Source organism: Kogia breviceps, chromosome 8 (assembly GCF_026419965.1).
Source record: "Kogia breviceps isolate mKogBre1 chromosome 8, mKogBre1 haplotype 1, whole genome shotgun sequence".
NCBI lineage: Eukaryota > Metazoa > Chordata > Mammalia > Artiodactyla > Physeteridae > Kogia > Kogia breviceps.
Genome location: NC_081317.1, coordinates 32722369 through 32750197, shown reverse-complemented (window position 1 = coordinate 32750197; position 27829 = coordinate 32722369). Strand labels below are relative to the sequence as shown.

The following is a 27829-nucleotide window of genomic DNA, read 5'->3' as shown; positions in this document are numbered from 1 at the left end:
TTATTGGTACATGTGGTATTGTGATATAATAAGAAATATATATTTTGGTTTTCATCCACAGTTCTCAGCACATAGCTCCTAACACCTTTATAATTTCCTAAGTGGTAAGGGCTATAGGGGCTTCTTTTGTTCCTGTGTCTTGAAATAGCACCAAAGGGATAGGGTGAAATTAGTGGGGTGTTTTTGCTATAAAAAGTTCCTTTCAACCACACCTGAAGTGATGTTTGGAAAGCCCCTAGTGAATTGCTGGATGGGGGCTGGTTGCCAGGGGAACCAAGCAAATTATTAGAGTTTTAGAACTTGAAACCCACTCTCTGGCTGGAGGTTGAATCAGTTGCCAATGGCCAGTTATTTAATCAATCATTTGTACATAGTGAAGCCTCCATAAAACCCCCAAAGGGTGGGGTTTGGAGAGTTTCTGGATTGAATATGTGGAGATTCTGGGAGAGCGATGCACTGCTTCCAACATATCTTGCCATAACCATCTCTTCTATTCTACCTGGCTGTTTCTGAGTTATATTCTTTTATAATAAATTGGTAATCTAATAAGTAAAATATTTTCTTGAGTTCTGTGAGCTGCTCTAGCAAATTAATGGAGACTGAGGAGGAGGTCGTGGGAACCTCTGATTATAACCAGTTGGTCAGAGCACAAGTAACAACCTGAACTTGTGATTGACACCTGAAGTTGGGGTGGGGGCAGTCTCATAGGATTAAGCCCTTAACCTGTGTGATCTAGTGTTAACTCTTAAGTAGATGGTGTCAGAACTGAGTTAAATTGTAGGACACCCAGCTGGTGTTGTAGAATTGCTTGGTTTGGGGACCCCTTCTCCCAACACACACAACACACACACACACACACACACACACACACACATACACACACACACACACATTTGGTGGCCAGAAGTGTTGAGAATAGAGGAAAAACACACAGGAGGAGTTTTTCCTTTTCAGGGCATGATTGATATAGAACCAGGACCATGAGGTAGAGATGTTGGAGGTTCTGTGATCAGGGACTGTAGAATGAGTGATTGTGATTTCGTGGAGAGAGCAGTGAGTGGTGGCTTGAAGCGAGATCTTAGTTCCATGCCCAGGAATTGGACCTGGGTAGTCTGGATGAAAACCAAGAATCCTAGCCCCTAGACCGGCAAGGGCAAAGTTTCCCTGTCTCTTGCCCCGTTTGAAAGCAAGAATGTTTCAAGGAGGCAGAAACCGTAAAAACAGGTACAAAGTTTATTATTAGAGACACAGCACAACATGTGGGAGAGACATAGAGAAACAGTTTGTGTAGTTAAGACAGAAGCAAGGCAGAGATACACACCCGGAGAGAAAGAGTATGGGCATCCTCCCTAATGAGGAGGAGTGAAGTAAAGATGTGGTTAAATCATTTATATAAGGCATTTCGTCTGGGTCTTTGCTTATCTTTGACCAGTTATCTCACTTCTTTTTCCACACCTGACCTATCCTAGGTCCCTCCCTCACATGCATGCACATCTTTTTGCCAAGATGTATTCCAGTGCAGAAACCTGTGGGAAGGTTGACACCACCTATTATGGGGTGGCGCCCCCTCCCTTTTTTGACCCCTGAGGAGCCTTTCTATGCCTGTGTAGTTGGGGAGGTCTCCTTGACCTCAAACATGAGAAATATGTGGTCTCTTTATCGTTTATCTGGACAGGACTCAGCTCCTGTCTGACCCTGCCATTACTGTTATCTTAAAGTGCCCACTGGAGGCAAAGTGCAGCTGTTTACCCTGTTCCTGTGTTCTTTCTATCTGGAAGTGTAAACAGGAAGCTGGCTGTAAATGTCTAACCTGGAGCCCATCTATTTCTTGCCTCAAGAAATATAAACAGAGACTAGTTGTAAATGTGTAGCCTGGAACCCATCTATCTTCTGCCTCAATTGTGGCCTGTGGGAAGCAGGACAAGGGAACCAGTGATTCTGATGTGTGAGTAATGGCTGCTGGGGTGAGGTCAGTGTGCAGCAGTTGACAGTTGTAGTAAGCAGATTGAGGAGTGGGAGTGAGGAATTGAGTGTCAGGGTTGGTGATGACTTGAGGGGCTGGTGAAGCCAGACAATGTTTGATACAGTAATTGCATTCTATGTGGATTACTGATTTTGTAATAATAGCAATAATTAATATTTGACAAGCACTTATGTGTCATACATGGACTGAGTGCTCTTCAAGTATTATAAAATTGGTTTGTTTATCTTAAAAGTATAAGGATGAGGAAACTGAGACTGATGTAAGTTCTTCAGATTGTCACAGCTAGAAGGTGGAAGACCTGGGATTCAAATGTACATTGATTTTGGCTCCACACCTCATATATTTCCCCTGTGCCACCCTGTCCCACACTGTTTGATGCACTCTTGCGAGGACAGCTGAGAGGCTGTCACTGAGTGGTACTCTCTGTCAGGATCCCTTTGTGTTTCCACAGAGCCCTGAGGTCAGACCACTTAGTTGAGCCTTCAGGATTGTTTTTTCAGACTCCAGCCCAACTTGGCCTGATAATCACTGGCAGTTTTTGGACCCTCACTCAACTTAGGGCTCCTGGGAAAACTGGAGTTCTAAGAAAACACAGAGGTGAGGCTCATTGTGAACATGCCAGCCAAAAAGAGCTTGTCTCATAGATCCCATATACAGTTCAAATCCTGGCTTGGCAGGAATATGACAGTTCCTATGAGTGGGGAGGGGGAAGCCCAGAAGCACGAATCTTCTCAGAGGTGGACTTGCTGAAACAAAGCATGATCCTTTGCAATGTGAACAATGCGTGGCTCATGTCATGTACTCCAAGGCTGTTGCCTGTAGTAGGAGAGGATTTATTTTTTTAAGTTTTTATTATAAAAAATTTCAAAAATGCAGGAAAGTAGAGAAAATGTTATAATGTACCTACAAATGCCCTCATCACCCAGTCTCAATAATTATCAACTATTTGCCAGTGTTGTTTCACCTATCTCTTCTCACTTGCTTTGTTTTAGTTAGAATATCTTAAAACAAATCTTGGATACCATGTCATTTCACCCACAAATACTTTAGCATGCAAATCCAACTGATGTGGACTCCCCCCCCCACGTAACCCCCAGGCCATTACTCACCTAACAAAAGTTACAGTAGCTCCTTAATATCATCTGATATTCAATCTATAGTCAGAGTTCTCTGATTATTGTGGACAAAGAAAGTTGTCACCTGCCATGTCAATAAACAAAGGATGTTGTGGTCAACAATCCATCAGCCACTGCACTCGCCCCCAACTGTGCACCCTGAGGGGATTCAGGATAGAAAATACCAGGATACTGGCCCTAAATATTTAAGGTGCATATCAAAGCCATGATTTAATGAGCCCAGACTCTCGAATCTTCCCATACACAGAGAACTGCTAAATTCATTAACTTGAGATGTCTGGATTTTCTTTTTCTTTTCTTTTTTTAAAATTTTTATTGGATATAGTTGATTTACAATGTTGTGTTAGTTTCAGGTGTACAGCAAAGTGAATCAGTTATACATATACATATATCCACTTTTTTTTAGATTATTTTCCCATATAGGCCATTATAGTGGATTTTCTTTAACAGTAATCTTTTCATGTTCCAGCTACCTTTTTTTTTTTTTTTTGTAAAAACTCCTATATATCCTGGCTCCTCCCTTACCTGTTTGGAACAGTCCCTCAGAGCTATCTGAGAGACTGCATCCTGGGCTTAAGTTCTCAGCAAGTCTGGCCGAATAAAACATAATTCTCACCTTAAAGGTTGTGCATTTTTTTTCAGCTGATGTTATCTAAAAAATGACTTTTTAAACGTTTTTCCTATGAAAATTTAAAAAATACAGAAGAAGCTTCATTTAGGGGACTTCCCTGGTGGTCCAGTGGTAAAGAATCCGCCTTCCAATGCAGGGGATGCAGGTTTGATCCCTGGTCAGGGAACTAGGATCCCACATGCCACGGGTCAATTAAGCCCGTACACCACAGCTACTGAGCTTGTGCGCCTCAACTAGAGAGCCCATGTGCCGCAAACTACAGAGACCATGCGCTCTGGAGCCCGCGTGCCATAATTAGAGAAGAGAAAACCCCCAAGCCACAACTAGAGAGAAGCCCTCGTGCTGCAATTACCCATCAATTTTCACAATTATCAACTCATGCCCAGTCATTTGTCATCTATCCCTTCCTCCAACATTTCTTCTCTTCTGCTGGATTATTTTGAAGCAAATCTCAAAAGATTTTGTCATATTATCCATAAATATTTCAATATGTAAAATTCCTTTAATAAAAATATCCACGGTGCTATTATCACACCTTAAAAAATTACAATACATTTTAAAGTATCATTTTATGTGGATTGGATTGGTAAGATTTAGAGGCTTGATCAGATTCAGATTCCTTTTTTTGTTTTTGTTTTTTGGGGAGCAAGACTACTTCCCAGGTGATATACTTGATCAGGAGGCACATAATATCTGGTTATCTGTTTTGTGATGTGAGCAGCCATTGATGATTGTTTCTTAGATCCATATTTCATTATGTGTGCAAAATGGACATTTCTATTTCTACCATTCCTTTACTTTGTCGACTTAAAAAATACATAATGTGAGAGTTGTCTTATTTGGAGCAAAATGAGGTCTATAGCCTAGGAGACTGTTTTATATAGCTCTAAGAAACTGCTCCGAGAGGTAGGGGGGAGGGACTGTATTATATATGATTCAGGTGAAGGGGTTGGTACATACAGTCAAGCATACATTTTGGCAAAGTCTTGCTGCTAGTCCTGTGAAGGTTGCTGCTAGTCACAAGGAGCAGATGTCTCTGTTAATGATTTTAAGGCCTTTCTAGATATGAGGAGATGCAAGAATTTGGGCTCATAAAATATTCTCCTGAAAATATCTTACTATCTGCAGGGCGCTCTGCCAGTTTTTGCCAGAGCATCAAGTGTCTCATTCCTGATCTCCACCCTGAACTCCTTTCAGGATGTGTTGAAGGTCAGCAGCTGCAGTGGCTAGTGACTTAACCCTTGTAGAGGCAGATGGCAAGTGCCAATTTTTAGTTGGCAACTTGTAGCTGGAATAATTATATAAGCAGAAAAAGAAGTTCCTTCATGAAGTGTTTGGTTATGCTTCACTGACTGTTTTGCTTTTTGACAAGTTTCAAAAATAATGGTTTGATTCCCTAATACTTTCCAAAGGTGCTAGAAATGTTCTCTCTCTTGATCTGTATGGCAGATGTGAAAAATAGGGGAAAATGCTGTATACTTAATATTCATGTACTTTACATAAGTTATACCACACAAAAAAATTAGCAAAGAAGTAACCAAAATGTTGTTTATATTAGAATTGCTAATAATTTTCTCAGACATGATAATCTTTTAGGAGAGTGTGTTATGAATTTAGGCATGAAGTGTCATGACACTGCAACTTTAAATTGGTTCAGCAAAAAAAAGTATATACACTAGTATACTCATATATATGTATGCATTTACATGTAACTGTGTATATAGAAAGATTAAACAAATATGGCAAAATACTAATTGTTGAAACTAGATGGAAGGTATATGTGTATTTCTAATAATTCAACTCTTTATGTTAGAAAACTCAATAAAATTAGAAAACAGTGGCTTCAGTCAGTAAGTGACTTAGGTCTTAAGGTTTATTAACTAGAACCAAATCCACTTACTATAATGTAGTTAAGACAAAGTTTCCATTGGCAGTCCGCCTGCCGATGCAGGAGACACGGGCCTGGTTCGGGAAGATCCCACACTCAGCAGAGCGGCTAGGCCCACGAGCCCTGGCCGCTGAGCCTGCGGGTCCGGAGCCTGTGCTCCACAACGGGAGAGGCCACAACAGTGAGAGGCCCGCGTACTGCACAGAAAAAAAAAAAAAAAAAAAAGAATGGGAAGCAGGAATTCCCTGGTGGTTCAGTGGTTAGGACTCAGCACTTTCACTGCTGGGTCCAGGTTCAATTCCTGTTCTGGGAGCTAAGATCCCGCAAGCCACGGGGTGTGGGCCCCCCCCCCAAAAAAAGAAGAAAAGAACTGTAAGCAAAGAACAGTGAAAAAGCTAGCAGTCGTGTGTGTGTGTGTGTGTGTGTGTGTGTGTGTGTGTGTGTGTGTGTGTGTGTGTGTGTGTGTGTGTGTGTGTGTGTGTGTCCGTTGCGGAGCGCATGCTCCGGACGCGTAGGCTCAGCGGCCATGGCTCACGGGCCCAGCCGCTCCGCGGCATGTGGGATCTTCCCGACCCGGGGCACGAACCCGCGTTCCCTGCATCGGCAGGCGGACTCTCAACCACTGCGCCACCAGGGAAGCCCCCATCCCTTTTTTGATGTCACTTATGGATGTTCTCACTACTTGTGATGGGCTGGTCACAGAAGCTCAGAGCAAAATCATTAAAAAGTTACTTTGCTTTTTACTAGCAAATAAGAAAAATATAAACATTCAAATTACTTATAATTTTACCATCACCCAAATATATCTGTGAACATATATTTCCTTCCAGACCAGATAATTTTCTCTATGTGCATGAATGCATTTATGTATGTGTGTATGTGTGTATGTACACACATATTGTTCAATGAAAATGAACTCATACTGTTTGGTACATATTTTTATTTTTACTTAACATTTTAACATATTTTTCTACAGTAGTTTAATTTTACATGACATTATGTCTATGGATGCCCTATAAAGTATTTAAAGATGTCCACAATTATTGTTATCTAGATGTTTCTAAACTTTTTTTTTCTTTTGGTATTAGCTGTGGTAAAACTCCTGGATTTAAATCGTTGTGCAACACAGGATTTTTTTTATGATGTAGTTCTAGAAATAAGTTTTTGGGTCAGTTGCATGGACACTAAATGATGTATATGTCCATGTGTGCCATTGACACACTTCCTTCTCATCTGTCCCTGTGTCAATCTGTTTTTTCAGATCTCTACCCCTTTCCCAGAAGAACCAGAAATGACCAAGTTCCTGGTGAGTTCTTATTTGTTCCTGTATTTATTTGTTGCTTTCTTTATTCTTTAGTGGATTTTAGGAGGCATCTATTAACCCATATAGTAAATGTGTAAGTATAAATAAATGAAAACTAAGATCAGAGAAAGTAAAGAAGAGATTATCAACTCCAAGTCAAGCTTGGATTATAGGTATATGTGAGTTGTGTGGCTTCACACAGTTATGAACTTTGAACTGTAAAATTGTCTCTGATCTTCCTGAAAGACATAGCAATGATGGAAGTGAAATACATGGTGTAAATTGTTGAAAAGTAATTTATTTCATCTATAGTAACTATTTCCTGGTTCTTGATGTTTGAGAAAATTTTTGATAGATCTTCAGATGAATGGAGATAGGACAGTGTCTTTAACAACCCTGTTAGAAGTGCATTAACAGGTTTTCTTTAGTGAGTTACAAAGCAGTGCTTCTCACACTTGCACATGACTTCAGATTCTGATTTAATAGGACTGGGATTCCCACAGGATGTTAGTGCTGCTGGTGCAAGGACCACCTTGTGAGGCAAAGTTTTGAATGAATGGATGTTGAATTTTGTCAGTTGCTTTTTCTGCATCAGTTGACATGGTCAGGTGACTTTCCTTTTTAGCTTATTACTGCGGTAGATTACATTGATTGATTTTCACATATTGAGCCAGGTTTGCAACCTCTGAATAATTTCCACTTGGTCATGACATACACTTCTTTTTATATATTTGTATTTGCTAGTATATTTTTTAAGGATTTTTTATCATGTTTAGGAGGGATATTGTTCTATTTTTTCTTTCATTACTACTATGCATGGATGAAAGTCCCAAAACTCCACTTGGCTTTTCTCTTTTTCCATACCACTCCATTGCACTGTGATGGGACCCCTCTGTTCAGCCAGGCAAGAGTGGGAATCTAAGCTACCCACTGGGTCTTTGCTGATGGGCATGGGATCAGGCCCAGAGTTTTCTGTTTATTTGTTATGTTTGGCTGGAGCATGTTTTGCCTAAAGGTTTTCTGTTTTTCTGGATTGCCCCTTTCCTGGTCTTTTAGCTAGAGAGAGCAGACTTTTCTTTGAGTTTTTTGTTGTGCCCTTGTTGGTGGTTCTGGGTTGTAGGCTTTTCTAGTACTTGGTCAGGGCTGTATGAGTCAATAGACTTCAGGAAACTCATGCTGTGTAGTTCCTTGGTTCCTGCGGTCTCTAGACAGTTTGCTTTTTTTCCTTTAAGGTTTCAGTCTTCTTATGTTTGCTTTATGGATAATGTCTATGGTTACTAGATGTACTTAGTGGGTGAATAGGGACAAGTGCATCTACCCAGTTTTTCCAGGGGTCGAAGTCAGTTCATTGATTTTTTTTTTAAAGGAGGAGTTATTTATATATTAAGCATGGTCTTTTTGTTATTTCAATTTTTTTACCTCTTTGTTCTTTGCATTTTAACTTTTAAAAGTAAATATTTAATTTTGAATATCATTAAGGTTATAGATATGCTTACTCAAATAGTTTTTTGAAGCTTCATTTAAAAAAAAAACAAACCACCTGTTAGCTGCTCTCTTATCCCTCAAATTGCAGCTTCTTAAAGGTAATCACATCACTCTGAACTCAATTGAACTAATTTTTTTAGTATTTATGTTCCTATGTCTAAATAACATGTTTATATTGGTACCTTTCGGTTTTCAGTTTTAGGCAGTTTCTACTGACTTAGCACAATGGAAAATAGGGATTTAACTCTCTTTCAGACACTTAAGCCTTCAACACTTATATGCACATATCTTCTTCCCCTCCTTCTAATATAGGTATATCATAATTTTGGGTAAATCAATAGGCTGTATTTATTATTATGATTATTTAAATTATATTCACAGCTGAACCATTTATTTTACCTTTTATGCACTATTTTTTGTTTTATCTGGAATTAATTATTGTTTGGTTTAATCATTTGTTTCATTTTCCATATTTGGATCACTAATTCAACTCCACATTCTTCCCAGGTATATAAATATCTTCTCAATATGTTAAAATATATTAGATAATAACAGTAATCACAAACATTAATATAGGCTTACTATATGCTAGGCACTATAAACACTCTCTATTAACTGATTTAATCATAATCCCTTTGAGGTATCTATAATCATTATCCTCATTTTACAGAGAAGGAAACAGATCCACAGAGGAGTAACTTGCCCTGGGTCACACTGTAGTAAGTGGTGAAGCCAGAAGTAAAACCCAAACAGTATGGCTCCAGAATATAGGTATTTATTTCAGCTGTTGAAAGAAGCTTCCCTTAGAGTCTGACATGCTTGAAGTTGCTCTCTATTTGACACTCATCCACTGACTTGGGGGTCTCCCTTTGGCATGATACTAGGAATTCCTTTCATGTCTCTCAAGTATTGGAGCTCTTGTTTTCTGGCTCTTTCCTGATTTATGCTTTCACTTTTAGAGAATATCCAGTAGCTCTCTAGAAAGTATTGTGTGGAAAGTAAATTTTTTGAGACCTTGTATGTCTGGAAATATTTTTATTTTACCCTCAGTAATTTCATAGCTAATTCTAGATTGTAAGTCATTTTTACTCAGAAATTGTAAGCCATTCTTTTTACTTTTACTATCCCATCTTTTCTTACTGGATGTGATAGGCAGAATAATAACCCCCAAATGTATCCACATCCTAATTCCTGAAACCCGTGAATATGTTACTTCACATGACAATAGGGACTTTGCAGATGTGATTAAGTTAAGGATTTTGAGATGGGGTGATTGTTCTGGGTTATCTAGGAGGGCCCAGTGTAATCACAGTTCCTTATAAGTGAAAGAGGGAGGCAGAAGGGTCAGAGTCAAGGGGAGATTTGAAGATGCTACTCTGCTGGCTTTGAAGATAGAGGAAGGGACCATGAGCCTCCTAGAAGTCAGATAAGACAAGGAAATGGATTCTCCCTTATAGCCTCCAGAAGGAGTGCATCCAACACATTGATTTTAGCCCAGTAAGACCTATTTTCAACTTCTGACCTCCAGAACTGTAAGGTAATAAATTTGTGTTTTAAGTTTGTGGCAATTTGTTGCAGCAGCAATAGGAAACCATTACAGATTTTGGTACCTGGAAGTGGAATGATGCTGTAACAAATACCCAAAAATGTCAAATGGCTTTGGAATTTGGTAATGGATAGAAACTGTAGATTTTGAAGAGTATAATAGCAAGAGCCTAGATTTCCTTGAACAGACTGATAATAGAAATATGAATGTTAACTCTGCTAGAGGACTCAGAATGAAGTAAGGAGCACACTAGGAAAAAAAGCTATATTGTTTTAGAGAATATCTCAATTATTATAAACATACTATTGATAGAAATATGGGTGTTAATGGTGCTGCTGCTGAAGACTCAGAAGGAAATGAGGAACATATTACTGGAAACTAGAGGAAAAGGGCATCTCTGTTACACAGTGACAGAAAGCTTAGCTGAATTTTGTCCTGTAGTTATGTGAAAAGCAGGTTTGTCAATGATGAACTTGTATTTTTCTCTGAGGAGATTTTCAAGCAAAAGGTTGAAGATGTAGCCTGGTTTCTTCTTCCTGCTTATAGTAAAATATGAATGTTAAGAGACAGATTGAAGGAAGAACTGTTGAGCAAAAAGGAACTGGACTGGATGTTTTGGGAAATTTGGGGGCTATCAAGACTCCAAAAGATGCTAAAATTAGTTTCACTGTAGGAAAGTATGCTCTTGAGAGAAAGTCAAGGGTGTGGATAGATGCTTATATATTTTTCTAGGTTTTTAGAAAAAAACCTAGGTATTTAGTTATTTAGCAGGATGAATAGGGTGGAATATTTAACTTTTTTTTTTTTTGAACTGGAAGTCTCAATCTTTGCTGTTAATTTGATTGTTTAGTTTATTTACATTTAATGCAATTACTGATATACTTGAATTTATATCCATTTATTTTCTTTCTTTATTTATTTTTAACTTAATTAATTAATTTTTCTGGCTGCGTTGGGTCTTCGTTGCTGCGCACAGGCTCTCTCTAGTTGTGGCAAGCGGGGGCTACTCTTTATTGTGGTGCTCGGGCTTCTCATTGTGGTGGCTTATCTTTGTTGTGGAGCATGGGCTCTAGGCACACGGGCTTCAGTAGTTGTGGCACACGGGCTCAGTAGTTGTAGTGCGAGGGCTTAGTTGCTCCGCGGTATGTGGGATCTTCCTGGACCAGGGCTCATACCCGTGTCCCCTGCATTGGCAGGCAGATTCTTAATCACTGCGCCACCAGGGAAGTCCTATATACAGTTTTATTAGTTTTATATTTGAACTGTCTTTTTAATATTATTTTTACATTCCTTTCTTGACTTTCTTTTAGATTAGTCAACATTTTAATTTTTATTTTGTTAACTTGCTTGTTATACATTCCTTTATTTGTTTCCCTAGATATTACAATATCCATTTTTAACTCATTATTACCTTGCCCCCTTCTCAGTAGATACTAAAACACCTTAATTCCATTTGCTGTATTTAAATTCTACATGTATTTTAAACTTCACAAGATATTACTGCTACTGTTTTTGCATAGTCAGTATTTACAGTATTGTAAAGTGGGATTTGAGAAACTTCTTGAATCTTTGAGTTGCTGTCATTCACCACTACTTTTTCAAATTTTGCTTCTGCCTCATATTCTCCCTCTTTATCTTCTCAGACTACAATATGTTATTCCTTTTCACTGTGTTGTACATGTGATGTCACATGTACTTGTGTTTATTTTATTTAAAAAAACCTCTGTGGTCTGGTGTGGATATTTTCTGTTTGCTTGTCTTCCATTTCAGTAATTCTGTATTCTGCTATTAAACCTCTCTCAGTTCTTAATTTTAGATACTGAATTTTTCAGTTTTCATTTGATATCTTTATTATAAGTCCCATTTTCTCTAATGAAATTCTCCATCTTTTCTTCTAACTCCAAAGCACTGTAGGACTGTTTCTTTTGAATTCTTTTCCTCTGGTTTTGGATACTTGGCCCTGTTTTTTGATAGGTACAGGATTTCTTTTATTTTATCAAAACATGTATATAAAGCATTGTAGAAGATCTAGATTATGATATCTTTCTCAATAGTGGATTCATCTTTCCCTGAGCAGATAGAGTAGAAGATGAACATCTTTATCCAGTCAGGCACAGTGTTATGTTCAATCAAGGCTGAGTTGAAGCCCTAATAATAGTCTACCTTTGGTTCACTCTGGCCATCTAGGATTTTCAGCTGAGAGCCTTGGTTTGTCCTCTGTGGACCCTCCTCCTGATAGATGCCAACTCTGTCTTCTTACCAGACTACTAAAATTTTGCTTTGCTTTTCAGAGGCTATTCTGCTTGTTTTTAAGTCTTCGGCCCATACAGCCCTAGAATGTGGCAGATGTCCTGAGGGGAAAACTGGCCGTGTGTTTGAGTTCTGGTTTCTCTGTCACCCAACTTAGCCTTCTACTTGTTCAAAGCTGGATTTTCACCTTTTGCCACACCCAGAATTGGTAAATACTCCCAGTGTAAAAGTGGCTGTGTACATCAACTTAAATCTTCAGTGTTCTCTTGAGAGTCTTAGTACCTAACAAGCTTCCAGTACTTCCAAACAGATGATTTCAGTATTTCATCTGGCATTTATAGTTATTCTTGGAAGAAACACTGGACTGCCACAGACTATTGTATGCCATCTGGAAATGACAGTGCCTCAAATTGGTCTCCTTCACATACCATATATATTGCCCATTTAAAGTGTGTATTCAATGGGTTTTAGTATATTCATGGAGTTGTGCACCCTTTTTCACAGTTTTAGAACATTTTCTTTCCCTCCCTACTCCGACTCATACCTTTTAGCTGTCACCGCCCAACATCCTTCCATTCCCCCTAGCCCTGGGCAACCAGTAGTCTTCTTTCTGTCTCAATAAGTTTGCCTGTTCTGGACATCTCATATAAATAGAATCATATAATATGTGGTCTTTTGTGACTGGCTTCTTTCACTTAGCTTAGTATTTTCAAGATTCATCCATACTGTAGCATAAATCAGTACTTCATTTCTTTTTATGGCTGAATAATCTCTTGTATGGATATACCACATTTTAAAATTCATCATTAGTTGGCAGACATTGCATTGGTTCTATTTTTGACTATTAAGAATAATGCTACTATGAACATTCCTGTACAAGTTTCATGTGGATAAGTGTTTTTATTTCTATTGGGTATGTACCTAGAAGTGGAACCGTTGGGTCATATTATTCCTTTTGAGGAAGTATTAGACTGTTTTACAAAGTGACTGCACCATTTTACATTCCCACCTTTACTGTATGAGGGTTCCAGTTTCTCCACTTCCTCACTAACACTTGTTATTATGTGTCTTTTTTCTAAAAAAATTATAGCCATCCTAATGGGTACATTTTTCTGATGACTAATGACTAATGATTTAAGCAGTTTTTTAAATGTCAGAATGCAAATTTTAATGTCATTTATTATTTTGCTACAAAATAATAATAAAAATACAAATAGGCACAAACAGAGCATTTTTAAAATTATAAGTCACCTTAGTGAATTTGAAGGGGTATCCCTTTGATTTGAATTTCAATTTCCCTTATGACTAAAGATATTGAGACCCTCTCATGTGCTTTTTTGGCCGTTTGTATATCTTCTTTGGAGATATGTATATTCAGATTCTTGATCCATTTTTAATTGGATCATTTATCTTTTTACTGAGTTGTAAGAGTTCTTTATCTATTCTATACACAAGTCCCTTATCAGATATATAATTGCAAACATTTTCTCCCAGTCTTTGGGTTGTCTTTTCACTCTCTTTTTTTAAAAGTACACCCTTTATATATTTGTTTTGGCTGTACCACAGGGCATGCGAGATCTTAGTTCCTCAACCAGAGATCGAACCCATGCCCCCTTCAGTCGAAGCGCAGAGACCTAACCACTGGACCACCAGAGAATTCCCCCTGTGTTTTCACTTTATTGATGGTATCCTTTTAAACACAGTTTTTAATTTTGATAAAGTCCGATTTATTTGTTTTTTTCTTTGGTTGCTTGTGCTTTTGATTTTATATCTAAGCATTGACATATATATGCTACCAAATGTAAAATAGTTATCTAGTGGGAGGCAGCAGCATAGCACAGGGAGATCAGCTGGGTGCTTTGTGATGACCTAGAGGGGTGGGATAGGGAGGGTGGGAAGGAGGCTCAAGAGGGAGGGGATATGGGGATATATGTATACATATAGCTGATTCACTTTGTTGTACAACAGAAACTAACACAGTATTGTGAAGCAATTAGTCTTCAATAAAGATCTATTAAAAAAAAGAAATCATTGCCAAATCCAATGTCACTAAGATATACCCTTTTTAGCTAAAACTTAAGAACATTTAGGTCTTTTGATCCATTTTGAGTTTATTTTTTTAATATGGCCTGAGGTAGGAGTCCAACCTCATTTTTTTGCATGTGGATGTCTACTTGTCCCAGCACCATTTGTTGAAAAGACTATTTTTCCCCTTTTAAATTGTTTTGACACCTGTGTTGAATTATCAGTTTACCATAAATATGAGGGTTTAGTTTTGGATTCTTGGTTACATTCCATTGAATTCTATCGTCTATATTTATACCAATACCACACAGTTTATTGAAAAAAAAGCCAATTTTATTCATCTCTTTTAAAGAAAGAATTGACTTAGTAGATTGATGAGTGCAAAGTGAAAAGCAGAATATATATTCTAAGTGAAGTGTTAATGAACTATGGCATACATAGAAAAGAATGCACAAATCATGTATGCAGCTTGATGAGCTTATTCTCTTGTAACCAGCACACAGATAAAAACAAAACAAAATAAAACACCAGAATATTATCAGAACCATAGAAAGAATGGCATGATACTTTTAATATTTATTTTTTTCCTTGAAATAATAATGTAAAATTTAGGTATTTAGTGGGAATCTTATATGTTGTATCATGTTAAAAATTATTAAAAATAAGTTTCTAAATATCTTGTTCCTGTCCTGCAATCCTGATCCTTTACATTGAACAAGCATGTGTTTTTCCAGGGATCAGTGTCTTTCAAGGATGTAACTGTAGACTTCAGCAGGGAGGAGTGGCAACAGTTGGACCTTGCTCAGAAAAGTCTATACAGGGATGTAATGCTGGAAAACTATTTCAACTTGATCTCAGTGGGTAAGCACAGCTCTGCTGGGTAAGGCTGTACCTAATTGAGTATATTTTCTTTCTCAGTGGAATTTCTGGAATCTGTGAGATGTCTGAGGTACGTGGGACTTCTAAAGACTGCAGGACATCTGAAGTGTGTAATAGTTTTGTCCTTATTTTTTGTCCTTTGTTCTTAACAATATTATGAATATACTTCTGTTCCCCATGAACTTTTCTGGAAAGTAAATGGAATATTTCATTGTATGACCTCTGAAATCAAGTATTTTATCATTTCCTGTTATTAGGGTGTCAAGTTCCCAAACCAGAAGTCATTTTCAACTTGGAGTGGAAAGAAGAGCCATGTATGTTGGATGGTGAAATCTCAAGCCAGAGCTATCTAGGTGAGTAGGGAACAAAAAGCATAAGTGATAGCACAACAGAACTGCAGTTGTACTGGCAGAGACTGACAACTTTGAAGTGCTATTAATATGATGTTTCTCAACATTCTGAACTTTTGGAACTGAATAGATAGAGTTGATATTGGCCCCTTGGACATCTAAATGTCATCCCTACTTCAGGCCCCTTCCAATATCCGTGTCTTTGTTGCTTGACTTTTTTTTTTTTTTAGCAGAGTTCCCTGTGCTATTCAGTAAGTCCTTGCTGGTTGTCTATTAAATTAATTAATTAATTAATTTTAAAAGCATCTTTATTGGAGTATAATTGCTTTACAATGCCGTGTTAGTTTCTGCTTTATAACAAAGTGAATCAGCTATACATATACATATATATATCCCCATATCTCCTCCCTCTTGCGTCTCCCTTCCACCCTCCCTATTCCACCCCTCTAGGTGGTCACAAAGCACTGAGCTGATCTCCCTGTGCTATGCGGCTGCTTCCCACTAGCTATCTGTTTTACATTTGGTAGTGTATATATGTCCATGCCACTCTCTTCATCTCACTTTGCTTGACTTTTTAGGAGGGATGTGCTACAACTACTGGTACATTGGATTTAGGATACTGCTTTTTTGCTTTTTCTCCCTTTTTATAGCATTTTTTATTCTTTTTGCCTCCATCAAGGTCTTAAATCATTTTCTTACACATTCAGGAGCTCATAGAGTTGCTTTTTAAAAAAATTACTGTGGGTCACATGCCTGCTGATTTCTTTTCATTGTTTTTCTTTTCCCTTAGTGCTTCAGAATTGTCACCTAGAGATGGCCTTATTATATCTTCTCCCATGCCTCTCCTCCAACTGTTGACTTTGAGGGTACCATTACCTACATTTGGGGACAGGTTTTTGTTGTATGTGACATTAGTAATTATGCTTCCTGACATTTTTTTCCTACCTGGCTAGTGTAACACAACACTCATTAGGTCTTTCTGATTAATTTATTAATTTTGATATTTTACAAAAAGTTTCTGTACCTTGTGTGCAAGAAATTGAGTAAATTACAGTCCTCAGTTTGTAGTCAATATATTCATCACTATGTTTAAGCTCCCCTTCTTATTTTATTTCTTTCATAACTTTTTTCTTTTTTTTTTTTTTTTTGCCACACCCTGCAGCATGCAGGATCTTAGTTCTCTGACCAGGGATCCAACCATGTCGCCCTGCAGTGGAAGCTCAGAGTCTTAATCACTGGATGGCCAGGGAATTCCCTATTTTACAATTAAAATTTTTTAAAAATTTTATTTCTTTATTTATCCCTTTTAATCTTCACTCCCTATTTATTTTTATTCTTCCCAGAGGCAGCTGCTCTATTATATTTGATATGTTTGTAATCTATCCTTGAATTGTGGGGTAATTGTAAAATTTAAATTGTTGGTCATTTTAATTTATAGAAATGGTACTGTGCTGTATGTCCTACTCAGTTTCTTATTTTTTTCTCTCAGAACTAAATTGGTTCATGTTACAATGTGTTTTTCTAGTTCATTTCTTCTAATTGACACATACATTCCATAGTGTGTATATATGACACATTTACTTGTCCAGCTTTCTACCTACTACAACTAGTACTCTAATAAATTTCTTCATGAACTATTCTTATAGGAAATGGGAATTTCTTGAGGAAGAGTAGTGGGATTGTTTTATTACTGAGTATACTAAGACTTTATTTCACTAAGTATAAACATGTTGTTTTCTAGATTGGATGTATTAGTCTGCAGTCCCCTGAACATACAAGGGCATCAGTTTCTCCACATCCCTGCCCATATTTTTAATAATTTCACATAAGGTGGCTAATCTGATGGATTTTAATTTCTAACTATTGTTTTAATTTGTGTTTCTCTAATAACAAAATATTTTGAACATCTTATCATATACCTTGTAGTAGATTCTGACTTCATTTTTGGTATTTGACTGCTGACACCTTCTAAACTTCACTACTGTCTCTTCACCTTCTGCCCCACATCTGGGCAAACTGACAAGAAAGCCCAGGTGCTCTCTCCCTTGGTACTAGTGGGAAGTTGCACTCTATCAGTCAGCTTAACCCCACATCCCAACCACCATAAAAAAACCCAAGCCAGTTTCCTTTTCTTGCTCTCTTAAGTCACTTTTAGACCTGCTTGGGAGCTCTCCCTTTTAAAGCCTCATTGTGTGAGTAATGAACCTTTTCACACCTTATTGATATGTGTATCAAATCATCATTCTTGATATTTGAACCAAATTTGGGGTGGGAATCCATTCCTCCTCTGCAGGTGACTTAACAGTTGGTGTAGTAAGCAGGATCTTTAGACGATGACCACCACCAGAGGGTCTTTCTTCTCTTGTTCTGTGGCTTTACTGCTGTCTGGTGATATACTCAAAGTATACACTTTGACCTGTGCTACTTTATGCTACATTTGCAGAGTCCCACAAGTCTCTGTCATTTTTTTTTTTCTCTGTGTTTGGGTGAGGATATATTTATTCTCTCAGAGTATACTTAATAAGTGGAAATAAGAATCAGAGTAAATAATCACATTTATATGTATATTTTGTAGGCTGATTAGCAATAAATGAAATTGAAATAAAAATGACAAACATAAAAACAGCAAAAAAAATAATAACAGTTAAAATGATGATGGCAGGTACATTGAGAAACAGGTACAATGCTGAAAGCTAAGTTTAGCCATATCTTTCTGGAAAGAACTCTGGAAACATATAATAAGTGATATTAAACTGAACATGCTTCCTGCCCTGGAAATTCTACTTTGGGGACATACTCCAGGGAAGTAAGCAAAAGAAAAGTCAAGAAGTTGGCACAAAGATGTTTATGGCTACACTATGTATGAAGATAAACTAAACAACCCAAATGGTCCAAACAGAGGAAAAACTACCATAGCTATAAAAAAAATTATAAGTATAGGAAGTACTAATATACAGAAATGTACTATGAAATGTTATGTGAAAGAAGTAAAAACAATCTATCAACACAGAGTTTAAATACATATAATGTACACACAGGCTTTAACAGTGTCCATAAGATTTTAAACAATATAAATAAATTATAATGCTCTGTCATATTTTAAACCAATTGAAGTTGGAAGTTATTGGTATTATGGGACATATATAAAATAAAGGGCAATGCCTTCCTTAAAGTGGCCTAGACCTATCTGTGTGTCTCAGATTGAATCATGTGTCTCAGTTCTGGCATAAGCCATGACTGACTCCAGAATTGGGAACAAGTCTTAACCTGTCACTGTTGGTTGCGTGTCTCAAGGAGGCATTGGCCCCCATTGTATAGAGCTTTCAGGGGAACAACTGATACCTTACATATACAAGGGCCCATCAGGTGGCTGCTTGTGTGGAGGAAGAGCAGTTACAGTGCAGCATGCTAACAGCAGATGGCAAACCTTTCAAAATTTTGTCATATTTTATTGTGCTTTTTGCTTTTCCCTGTGACTCATCTTCTCAAACAATTCTTTATGCTCTTTCTACTATTTTTTCTCTTTTATAAAATATCAGTTAGATGCCCTCCTCCTTTTACTTTCCAGTGATATCACCAAAACCATGTCTGTATTTACTTATGCCTGGATTATTCTAACCCTATTTGGATGTACTGTTTCCTTTTTTTAAAAAACTATTTTTCTTAGATGCTGATTAAAATATTCTGCTTATCTTGTCATAGCTATATGGTGCAAAATATTATCTAACATATGACAAATTCCTCTCTCGATGGGTTTATAAACTAAAGGAAGAACATGCCTCATATTTGTAATTCAGATTTATCTCTGTTTAGTTTCCATAATCATGTTTACTTTGTTTTAACATTTTCTTTAATGATCCCCCTGCATCTGACCCTTTATTTTCTGACCTATCTGCCTATTCAGATAATCCACACACTTATGCTTTGCTCTCAGGTTTCACCTACTCCTTGAATTGGACGTAACTATTACAGCATACATTGCTTTTCCCTTTTCTAATCTCCAACCCCCAGAAATTCAGAGAAAATGACATTAATTTGTGTGATAACTGAGTCTTTTACCTCTTTTTAAAAATGTTTCCTTAGAGAATAGTTAGTGAAATTAACTTCTTTAATTTATGTGATAGGCAGAGGAGGTTATTTTGTGCTATTTCAGAGGGATTTGAAAATTTTTCTGCTAGGAGTAATTCAAAGGGCCAATAATTGTAATTAGAAAGGGAAGATAACTGCAAGAAATGTTTAAAATTTCAGGCTTTGAGCATTAAGCATTTGTTATTGTGCAAATCTGTGCTGATTAAATATGACTATGAAAGGCTCAGAAATATCTGTGTTTTTTTTTTTTTAAGTTAAAAGAAAAGAGAGCCTTCCTAGAGTTGTGCTGAGATTTGAGATTCATTTTCAGAGCATAGAACCCTAAATGATCCATGAAGAAAATGAATTTTGAATAGGAGCAGAGGATCAGAAAAAGGAAGTTTAATGGGGAAAAGGAAAAGAATATATGTTTGGATTCAGTAATAAAATAGACTTTAGTGACTGGTGGAAAGATAGCTTGCATACCTTCATTTTATTGGCCTGAATTATGACTCTGTATTTTATTGAATGAGTAATTCAATGTGTGACAGAGGAATTATGGATAAACTTTTTTTTTTTTTTCTTTTGTGGTACATGGGCCTCTCACTGTTGTGGCCTCTCCTGTTGCGGAGCGCAGGCTCCGGACGCGCAGGCTCAGCGGCCATGGCTCATGGGCCCAGCTGCTCCACAGCATGTGGGATCCTCCTGGACTGGGGCACAAACCCGTGTCCCCTGCATCGGCAGGCGGACTCTCAACCACTGCGCCACCAGGGAAGCCCTATGGATAAACTTTTTACCACAGGAGCAATTTTTTTACATTGTTGGTAATAATGTAAATGTTGTCAGGCATAGCAATGGGTTTATAAGCTAAAGAAAGTGAAAGGTTGCAAAAGATGAAAATCCTTGTTTAGAAATCAGTATTAGAGGTCCTCAGGATTAATGAAAGCCATTAATTTGTGTGAGTAAAATGTAATATAAAAATTAAAGAATGTGTTTGGGGGTATTACAAGGCCCTAGAGATAGAATGAAATGGATATGAGGTTAGACTGAGTCTATATTCAAGAATAATCTAATTTTTACTTAAATATTTACTGAGAATCTACTATGTCTTACACACTATTCCAAAATTTGGAATATTAGTGATTCTTATTCTGGGCAAGAATGGTATATTGGAGTAAAACTAAGCCCCTGTCACTGAGAGACTGCCAAGAAACAGTGACTTAGAGAATATAAACATTGACCCATCACATGACAGTTCCAAAGTGAGTGGTCCAGGTCTGCCAGGCCACTCTGCTTCCAATGACTATTTAGGGACAGAGTTTCTAGAAAGTCATTGCACCATCATCTCCTAGAGCAGGGGTCGGCAAACATTTTCTGTAAAGGCCCAGAAGTAAATGTTTTAGGCTTTGTGAGGCATGTGATTGCTGTCATAATTACTCAATTTTCTTTTGAAGCCCCAAATCATCTATAGGCAATACATCAATGAATGGATGTGGCTGTGTTCCAATAGAACTTTATGGACATGGAAATTTGAATTTCATATAATTTTCATGTACCATGAAGTATTACTCTTGTTTTTTTAACCATTCAAAACTGTAAAATCCTTTCTTAGCTTTTGGGTAGAGGCCTGAATTTAGCCTGAGGGCTGTAGTTTTCTGATCTCTGCCTTGGGCATTGCCAGCTGCAAGTCTGGAATATAGCCAGTGGGAAGAGAAGAGGGTTTTGGGAGACACACCCACTTCCTTAAGACCTTGGCATGATTACAACAAATATAATTTTTACTCCCATTTGATTGGTGATAACTGAATTACTTGGCTTTACCTAATGACAAATGAGGCTGCACAGACCTATTTTTTTTTTTTTTTTAGACCTATTGTTTTGAGGCAGACACATGCTTGGCTACAAGCTTAATACTGTTGAAGGAAGGGGACAGATTTTGATGGACAACTTTCAGTCTCTGCTTCAGAGTTGACCCTTTTTGCTGTTATATTCTTCCTGTTAGATGCATGTATGTGCACACCAAACAGGACATAAAGAATTGAATCATATACATACATTTATTGTTTGTAATGGTAAAGCTAATTCAGGATGACTGAGGCTACAGTAGTTTTCTAAACATAAATAAATTGGTATTTAGGGCACAGTGGTTAATAGGGAAAAGAGAAAGCAGGGAGATTAGGATTTATAGATGAAGGATAGTAAGAATCTAGACTCAGAAACATTTCTTTTTAGCCACATAGTTTGTCACTTTGTTCTTCTGACACCTTACTATGTAGTTCTGCTACATGCACAGAACTGATGTGCTTCAGTTTGAATCTCATCTTCCCCAATTACTAAAAATTTGATTTGGACACTCTTCTGTGGCTCAGTTTCCTCATCTGTAAAATAGGGACAATAATAACACCAATAGCAAAAGGTTGTGATGATGTTTAAATGAGTTAGAACTTGGAAAAAATAACTGGCAAATCTAAATGCTATTGTTTATCAGACAGTAAGTGTAATGTAAATGCTTATTTTATTATTACATATTATTATATATAAAGAGATTACTACACATATATTTATTCATATTTTATATACTTATCTATATTTATTATTATGTTTATATAAACCTCTTCTATTTCTCTGTGTTTGCCCTGTATCCACTCTATGTATCATCCCTTCTGTGTTCTGCTAACTGTTCTTTGTGTGTTTTATTTTATTTTATTTTTTAGATCAGGGTATTGGTTTTGAAACGTCACAACAGGGAATGTCTGAAGAAGTTTCAATCCAGCTTGAGAGAATTAATCTCTTCACAAGAGATGACCTGTATTCCATTTTAGAAGAATTGTGGCAAGATGAACAGACTGGGAGATGTGAGGAAAACCAGAACAAACATTTAATAAGTCATGTTGCCTCCATCAACAAGGATATGCTAGCTAATGAGGGAGACTGTGAATATAATAAAGACATTAGGAAAATATTTCATGTAAACACATACCTTGTTCCTTCAAGAAAAAGACTACATAACTATGACTCATTTCAAAAGAGTTTGAAGCCTATTGTAAGCCTATGTAATTATAATAGAAACAATGCAACAGAAAATTTTGATAAGATTTTTGGATATGGTAATATCTTCACTCATATGAATTCTCATACAGAAATGAATGCTTGTGAATATAATCAATGTAAGAAACTTCCGAGTCATAAGCAAACTCTCATTCAACATCAAAAATTTCATGGAGAGAACCTCTACTTATTTTCTGATTGTGTAAAACTTTCCACCCATAAGTCACACCTTTTTGCACATCAAAGGATTTATACTGAAGAGAACCATCATGAGTGCAGCAAATATGAAACAGTCTTCACTCGGAAGTCCCAATTTGCTGTACCTCAGGTTTATACAAGAGAGAAACCCTATATATGCACTGAATATGGGAAGGACTTTTCTCTTAACTCAAACCATGAGAAAACTCCTCACACTGAGGAGACTGACTGTAAATGCAGTCCACATGGAAAAGCCTTTATCCAGAAGTCAGATCTGTTCAGACACCAGAGAATTCATACTGGAGGAAAAAAAACCTATTATTATAGTGAATGTGGGGAAAATGTCTCTCAGAATTCAAACCTCAATATACATAAAAAAGTTCATACTGGCGAGAAACACTTTGAATGTACTGAATGTGGAAAAGCTTTCACAAGGAAATCAACACTAAGTATGCATCAGAAAATTCATACAGGAGAAAAACCTTATGTATGTACTGAATGTGGGAAAGCCTTTATCCGGAAGTCACATTTTATTACACATGAGAGAATTCATACTGGAGAGAAACCTTATGAATGCAGTGACTGTGGGAAGTCCTTTATAAAGAAGTCACAGCTCCATGTGCATCAGCGAATTCACACAGGGGAGAATCCCTTTATATGTTCAGAATGTGGGAAGGTCTTCACCCACAAGACAAATCTCATTATACACCAGAAAATTCATACTGGTGAGAGACCCTATATATGTACTGAATGTGCGAAGGCCTTTACTGACAGGTCAAATCTCATTAAACACCAAAAAATTCATACTGGAGAGAAACCCTATAAATGCAGTGACTGTGGAAAATCATTCACCTGGAAGTCACGGCTCAGGATACATCAGAAATGTCATACTGGAGAGAGACATTATGAATGCAGTGAATGTGGGAAAGCATTTATTCAGAAGTCAACACTGAGTATGCACCAGAGAATTCATAAAGGAGAAAAACCCTATGTTTGCACTGAATGTGGGAAAGCCTTCTTCCATAAGTCACATTTTATTACACATGAGAGAATTCATACTGGAGAGAAACCTTACGAATGCAGTGATTGTGGGAAATCCTTCACGAAGAAATCACAGCTTCATGTACATCAGCAAATTCACACAGGACAGAAACCCTACAGATGTGCTGAATGTGGAAAGGCTTTTACTGACAGATCAAATCTCTTTACACACCAGAAAATTCATACTGGTGAGAAACCCTATAAATGTAATGACTGTGGAAAAGCCTTCACTCGGAAGTCAGGCCTCCATATACATCAGCAGTCTCATACTGGAGAAAGACATTATGAGTGCAGTGAATGTGGGAAAGCCTTTGCAAGAAAATCAACACTAATTATGCATCAAAGAATTCATACAGGAGAGAAACCTTATATTTGTACTGAATGTGGGAAGTCCTTCATCCAGAAGTCACACTTAAATCGACATCAGAGAATTCATACTGGAGAGAAGCCCTATGAATGCAGTGACTGTGGGAAGGCCTTTATTAAGAAGTCACAACTCCTTGAACATCATCGAATTCACACAGGAGAGAAACCATATATGTGTGCTGAATGTGGAAAGACCTTCACCATCAGATCAAATCTTATTAAACACCAGAAAGTTCATACTAAACAGAAACCCTATAAATGTAGTGACTTTAGGAAAGCCTTCAACTGGAAAGCACAACTCAGTATACATCAGAAATCTGATACTGGGGAAGTAGAATGCTCAGTGCCACAATCATGGTGTGCGGATAAAAGTTTTGAGGAGCTATAGCTTGACTAAGAAGCAAGAGGTAACCAAAGTCACTTTATCTAGCCTGAAGTATGAATATCTGGATCTCATAGCTGACGTCCAGTTTTATACATATGGGGAGACACTCTGGAGAAAGTGTTTAAGCAGTGTATAATGGCCATGCTTGGTTACTTGGGATTGTCAAGCTCTTGCAAATAATAGTACATTTGGAAGGAGATAACTTGGCAATCTTTCTTGTTTCACATTTTGGATAAGCAGCTTTATAAATCAGGGCTGTTGAGTTTTTCATGCCCTGCATAGCAAAAATATTCAATGTTGACCAAAGGAATTTCTTAATGAACAGTGTTCTAAGAAAATTTTTCATTGTCCAAGCACCCTAAGGACACTGAAATCAAGGCAAAAGTATAGACAATTCAGGTCTATAATGAAGAAAAGCTAGAAGTTTTTGTGAAAATTGACATTAAAGGCACTAAGAAGGACTCTACTTGTTTTTTAATTTGGGAAGTCAGTATTATTTACTGTTTATAATGTTTATCAGTGTGTGGAAATTTGGATTTGTAAATTTAAAATTTACAATTTGACTTTGAGATTGGCAAATCAGAACCACAGACTTACTTGAATATTCACAGGCATCTTTAGGTAACCAATATGTTCCCACGTTTACTAATTCCCTGCCATGGCAGCAGGTAACTCATGCCCAAGAGGTATAAAGTGCTCCCAGCCTATATCCCCAAAGTAATCAATGTTGTAAGCAGCACCCCATAGACTACCTGTCACACTAGAACTGGCCCTGAGATCATGGAATTTAGCTGCAGGTTACAGATTTAGCACCCTGGATTCTCAGCATCTTCCACAGAAACCCCTATTTTTTACTGATTTCTGATTGAAAAAGAGACTAAGAAAATGAGTTTTAAAACCTAGAATTCTTTCCTTCCAATTTCGTTAATGCATTCTCTACATATTTATTATTACATACTAGGTTATTATGAGGCAATTGTCTTGCATTTGAGCTTGTATTCTTAGAAGATAGCTGTACATTTGGAAGAGTACTCCTATTTCCTTTCAATCTCTACAAATTAATCAATTGTGTTTTCAGATCCTCTATATTCTTAAAAATTTTTTGATCTTTTATTCTATCAGATACTAAAAGAATGTGTGTACTAATCTCCCAGAATAATTGTGAATTTGTCTCTCTTTTAGAGCTACCAGTTTTTGTTTTATATATTTTAAGTCTTTGTCTTTACATACATTCATATTTAGAATTGTCATACTCTTTCTGGTTAGTTGAAACAATCATTATAAAATGTCTGTTTTTATCTCTAGTGGTGCTTTTTGTCTCAAAATTTGCTATGGAAGATATTAATACAATATGCATACTGTACTTATTAAAGGCTAATGTAAATTAGTACACCACTTTCTGTATAAGGTGAAGAGTTAGAACATTGACTTTATTTCCTTCTTGACTTATATGGTATTGGTAGCATGCATTTTAATTCTGAATGTAGTTGACACACTCAATCATTACTGTTTCAGAGTCAATATGCATTTAAATTAATTCATATATTTACCCTTTATGTTACTTTTTTCCCTTCTTGTTCTTGAATTTTCCTTCTAGAATCATTTTTTTTTTCTGACTGAAGAACACCTTTTAGTATTTCTTTTAGTGTATGTTTGCTAGTGACAAATTGCTTTCATTTGTTGGAAAATGTCTTAATTTTGCCTTCATTTTTAAAGGATGTTTTTACTGAGTATAGAATTCTAAGTTGGCAGTTATTTTCTATTAGTATTTTGAGATATTTTGTTATGATTTGTATTTCATTATTTTGTTGAAAAGTAAGCTTTCAATCCAGTTACTTTTGAAGGTTATGTTCCTTTTAAAATTCTTCTTTTCTCTCCTTTAAAATCTATGTCTTTGTCTTAGGCTGTCAACAGTTGGACAGTGATATGCTTAGGTATGATATTCTATGTATTTATCCTGCATGGGGTTTGCAGTGTTTTTTAAAATCTGGAACTTAATGGTTTTTATCTTTGGGGTTTTTTTTTTTTTTTTGCACATTTGGGGAAATTTCTAGCTATTATTTATTCAAATTATGCATTTACTTCATTATGTTCCTCTCCTTCTCCTAGTGATGACCCCATTGTCTAGATCCCAATAGTATTTTTCTGTTGACTATTGTTTCTCTTGGGTTTTGGTGATGTCTTGTCTTCTCATATACCTGGTGATTTTAAATGAACTGCTTAGACATTATATATTAAAAATTGTAGATATGATTAGATGGTCTGGATGATATCTTTCAGAGAGGATTTCCTTTGCTTCTAACAGGTGACCAGCCGAGGAACATGAGCAATCCCTAATTGCTTTCATCCAATCATGTACTGAGATTATTCAAAACTGGGCTGCAGTCCCTGTGAAGGCTTGTCTATTTTTTTTCACTCTTATTCTCAGGGGATACCCTCAAGACTTAGGACTTTGGGAGATTTATCAGGCCCCTCCTCCTTAGAGGGAACTTAATTCAACTATTTTTCCTTTTAGTCCCATAAGTTTGTCAAAAAACTGTCTTGCCCACTATTTACTTTAAGAATTAGCAAACACTTCTTTTTTAATAAATAATTCCAAATTCCAGAGGTTATGTCTTTAATCTTATTCTTGCAGTTTCTCACTTCCTCGGTAGCTCTCCAGTGCTGTCACAAAGCTAAACATATTTAATATTTTCTTCCACCTTTTTTAGTTCTCAGAGGGAGTACTGGTACAGACCACCTACACTGCCATTAACAGAAGTTTTTAATTCACTGAGATAGCTGTTGCTACTTAAGGAATGCAGAGTCCAGAAATCTATTTTTTTAATTACCAAAACTCTCCAAACTTTCCAAAAAATGAAAGTGCTCTGATTTGCAACATGACTTTATTCCCAATTTTTGTTGCTAAACGTTAAGGCATTCACTCTTTTGTTAAATACTTTATAAACTTTGATACATATGAGAAAATATCCTCTGGTGGTGTCAGATTTTATTACTGTAGCTGCCAAACTTTAGCAAAAGGAGCAGATTGACTAAGAGCCTCTCAGATTCCTTCTTTGATAGTATGCCCCCCCGCACCCATTGGATAATTAATAGAAAATTAAGTTAATGAAAACTGGTGTTAAGAGCCCAGCAGTTTGATTCTCAACCTTTAAAATCTCAGATACATTTAAAAAAATACAATTCTACATTACCAAGCCAAAAAAAAAAAAAAAGATACTTTACCTTTTGCAAACACACAGTTAA

General features: G+C 36.8%; 1 protein-coding gene across 5 annotated transcripts in view; it reads left to right on the top strand.

Annotated features, from left to right (window-relative positions):
* ZNF484 (zinc finger protein 484) overlaps window positions 1-27181 on the top strand; it is a 77463-nt gene extending 50282 nt beyond the window's left edge. For 3 of the 5 annotated variants that reach the window (XM_067041114.1, XM_059072411.2, XM_067041115.1), the window contains exons 2-5: window positions 6901-6945; window positions 14983-15109; window positions 15385-15480; window positions 22260-27181. In XM_067041114.1, the coding sequence (XP_066897215.1) occupies window positions 6901-6945; window positions 14983-15109; window positions 15385-15480; window positions 22260-24586 (2595 nt within the window). In that variant the 3' untranslated portion in view covers window positions 24587-27181. Of the gene's footprint in view, window positions 1-6900; window positions 6946-13828; window positions 13909-14967; window positions 15110-15384; window positions 15481-22259 lie in introns of those variants that run through there. The other 2 variants (XM_059072409.2, XM_059072412.2) reach the window with 2 other exon arrangements.
* Window positions 27182-27829: the final 648 nt, after the last annotated feature.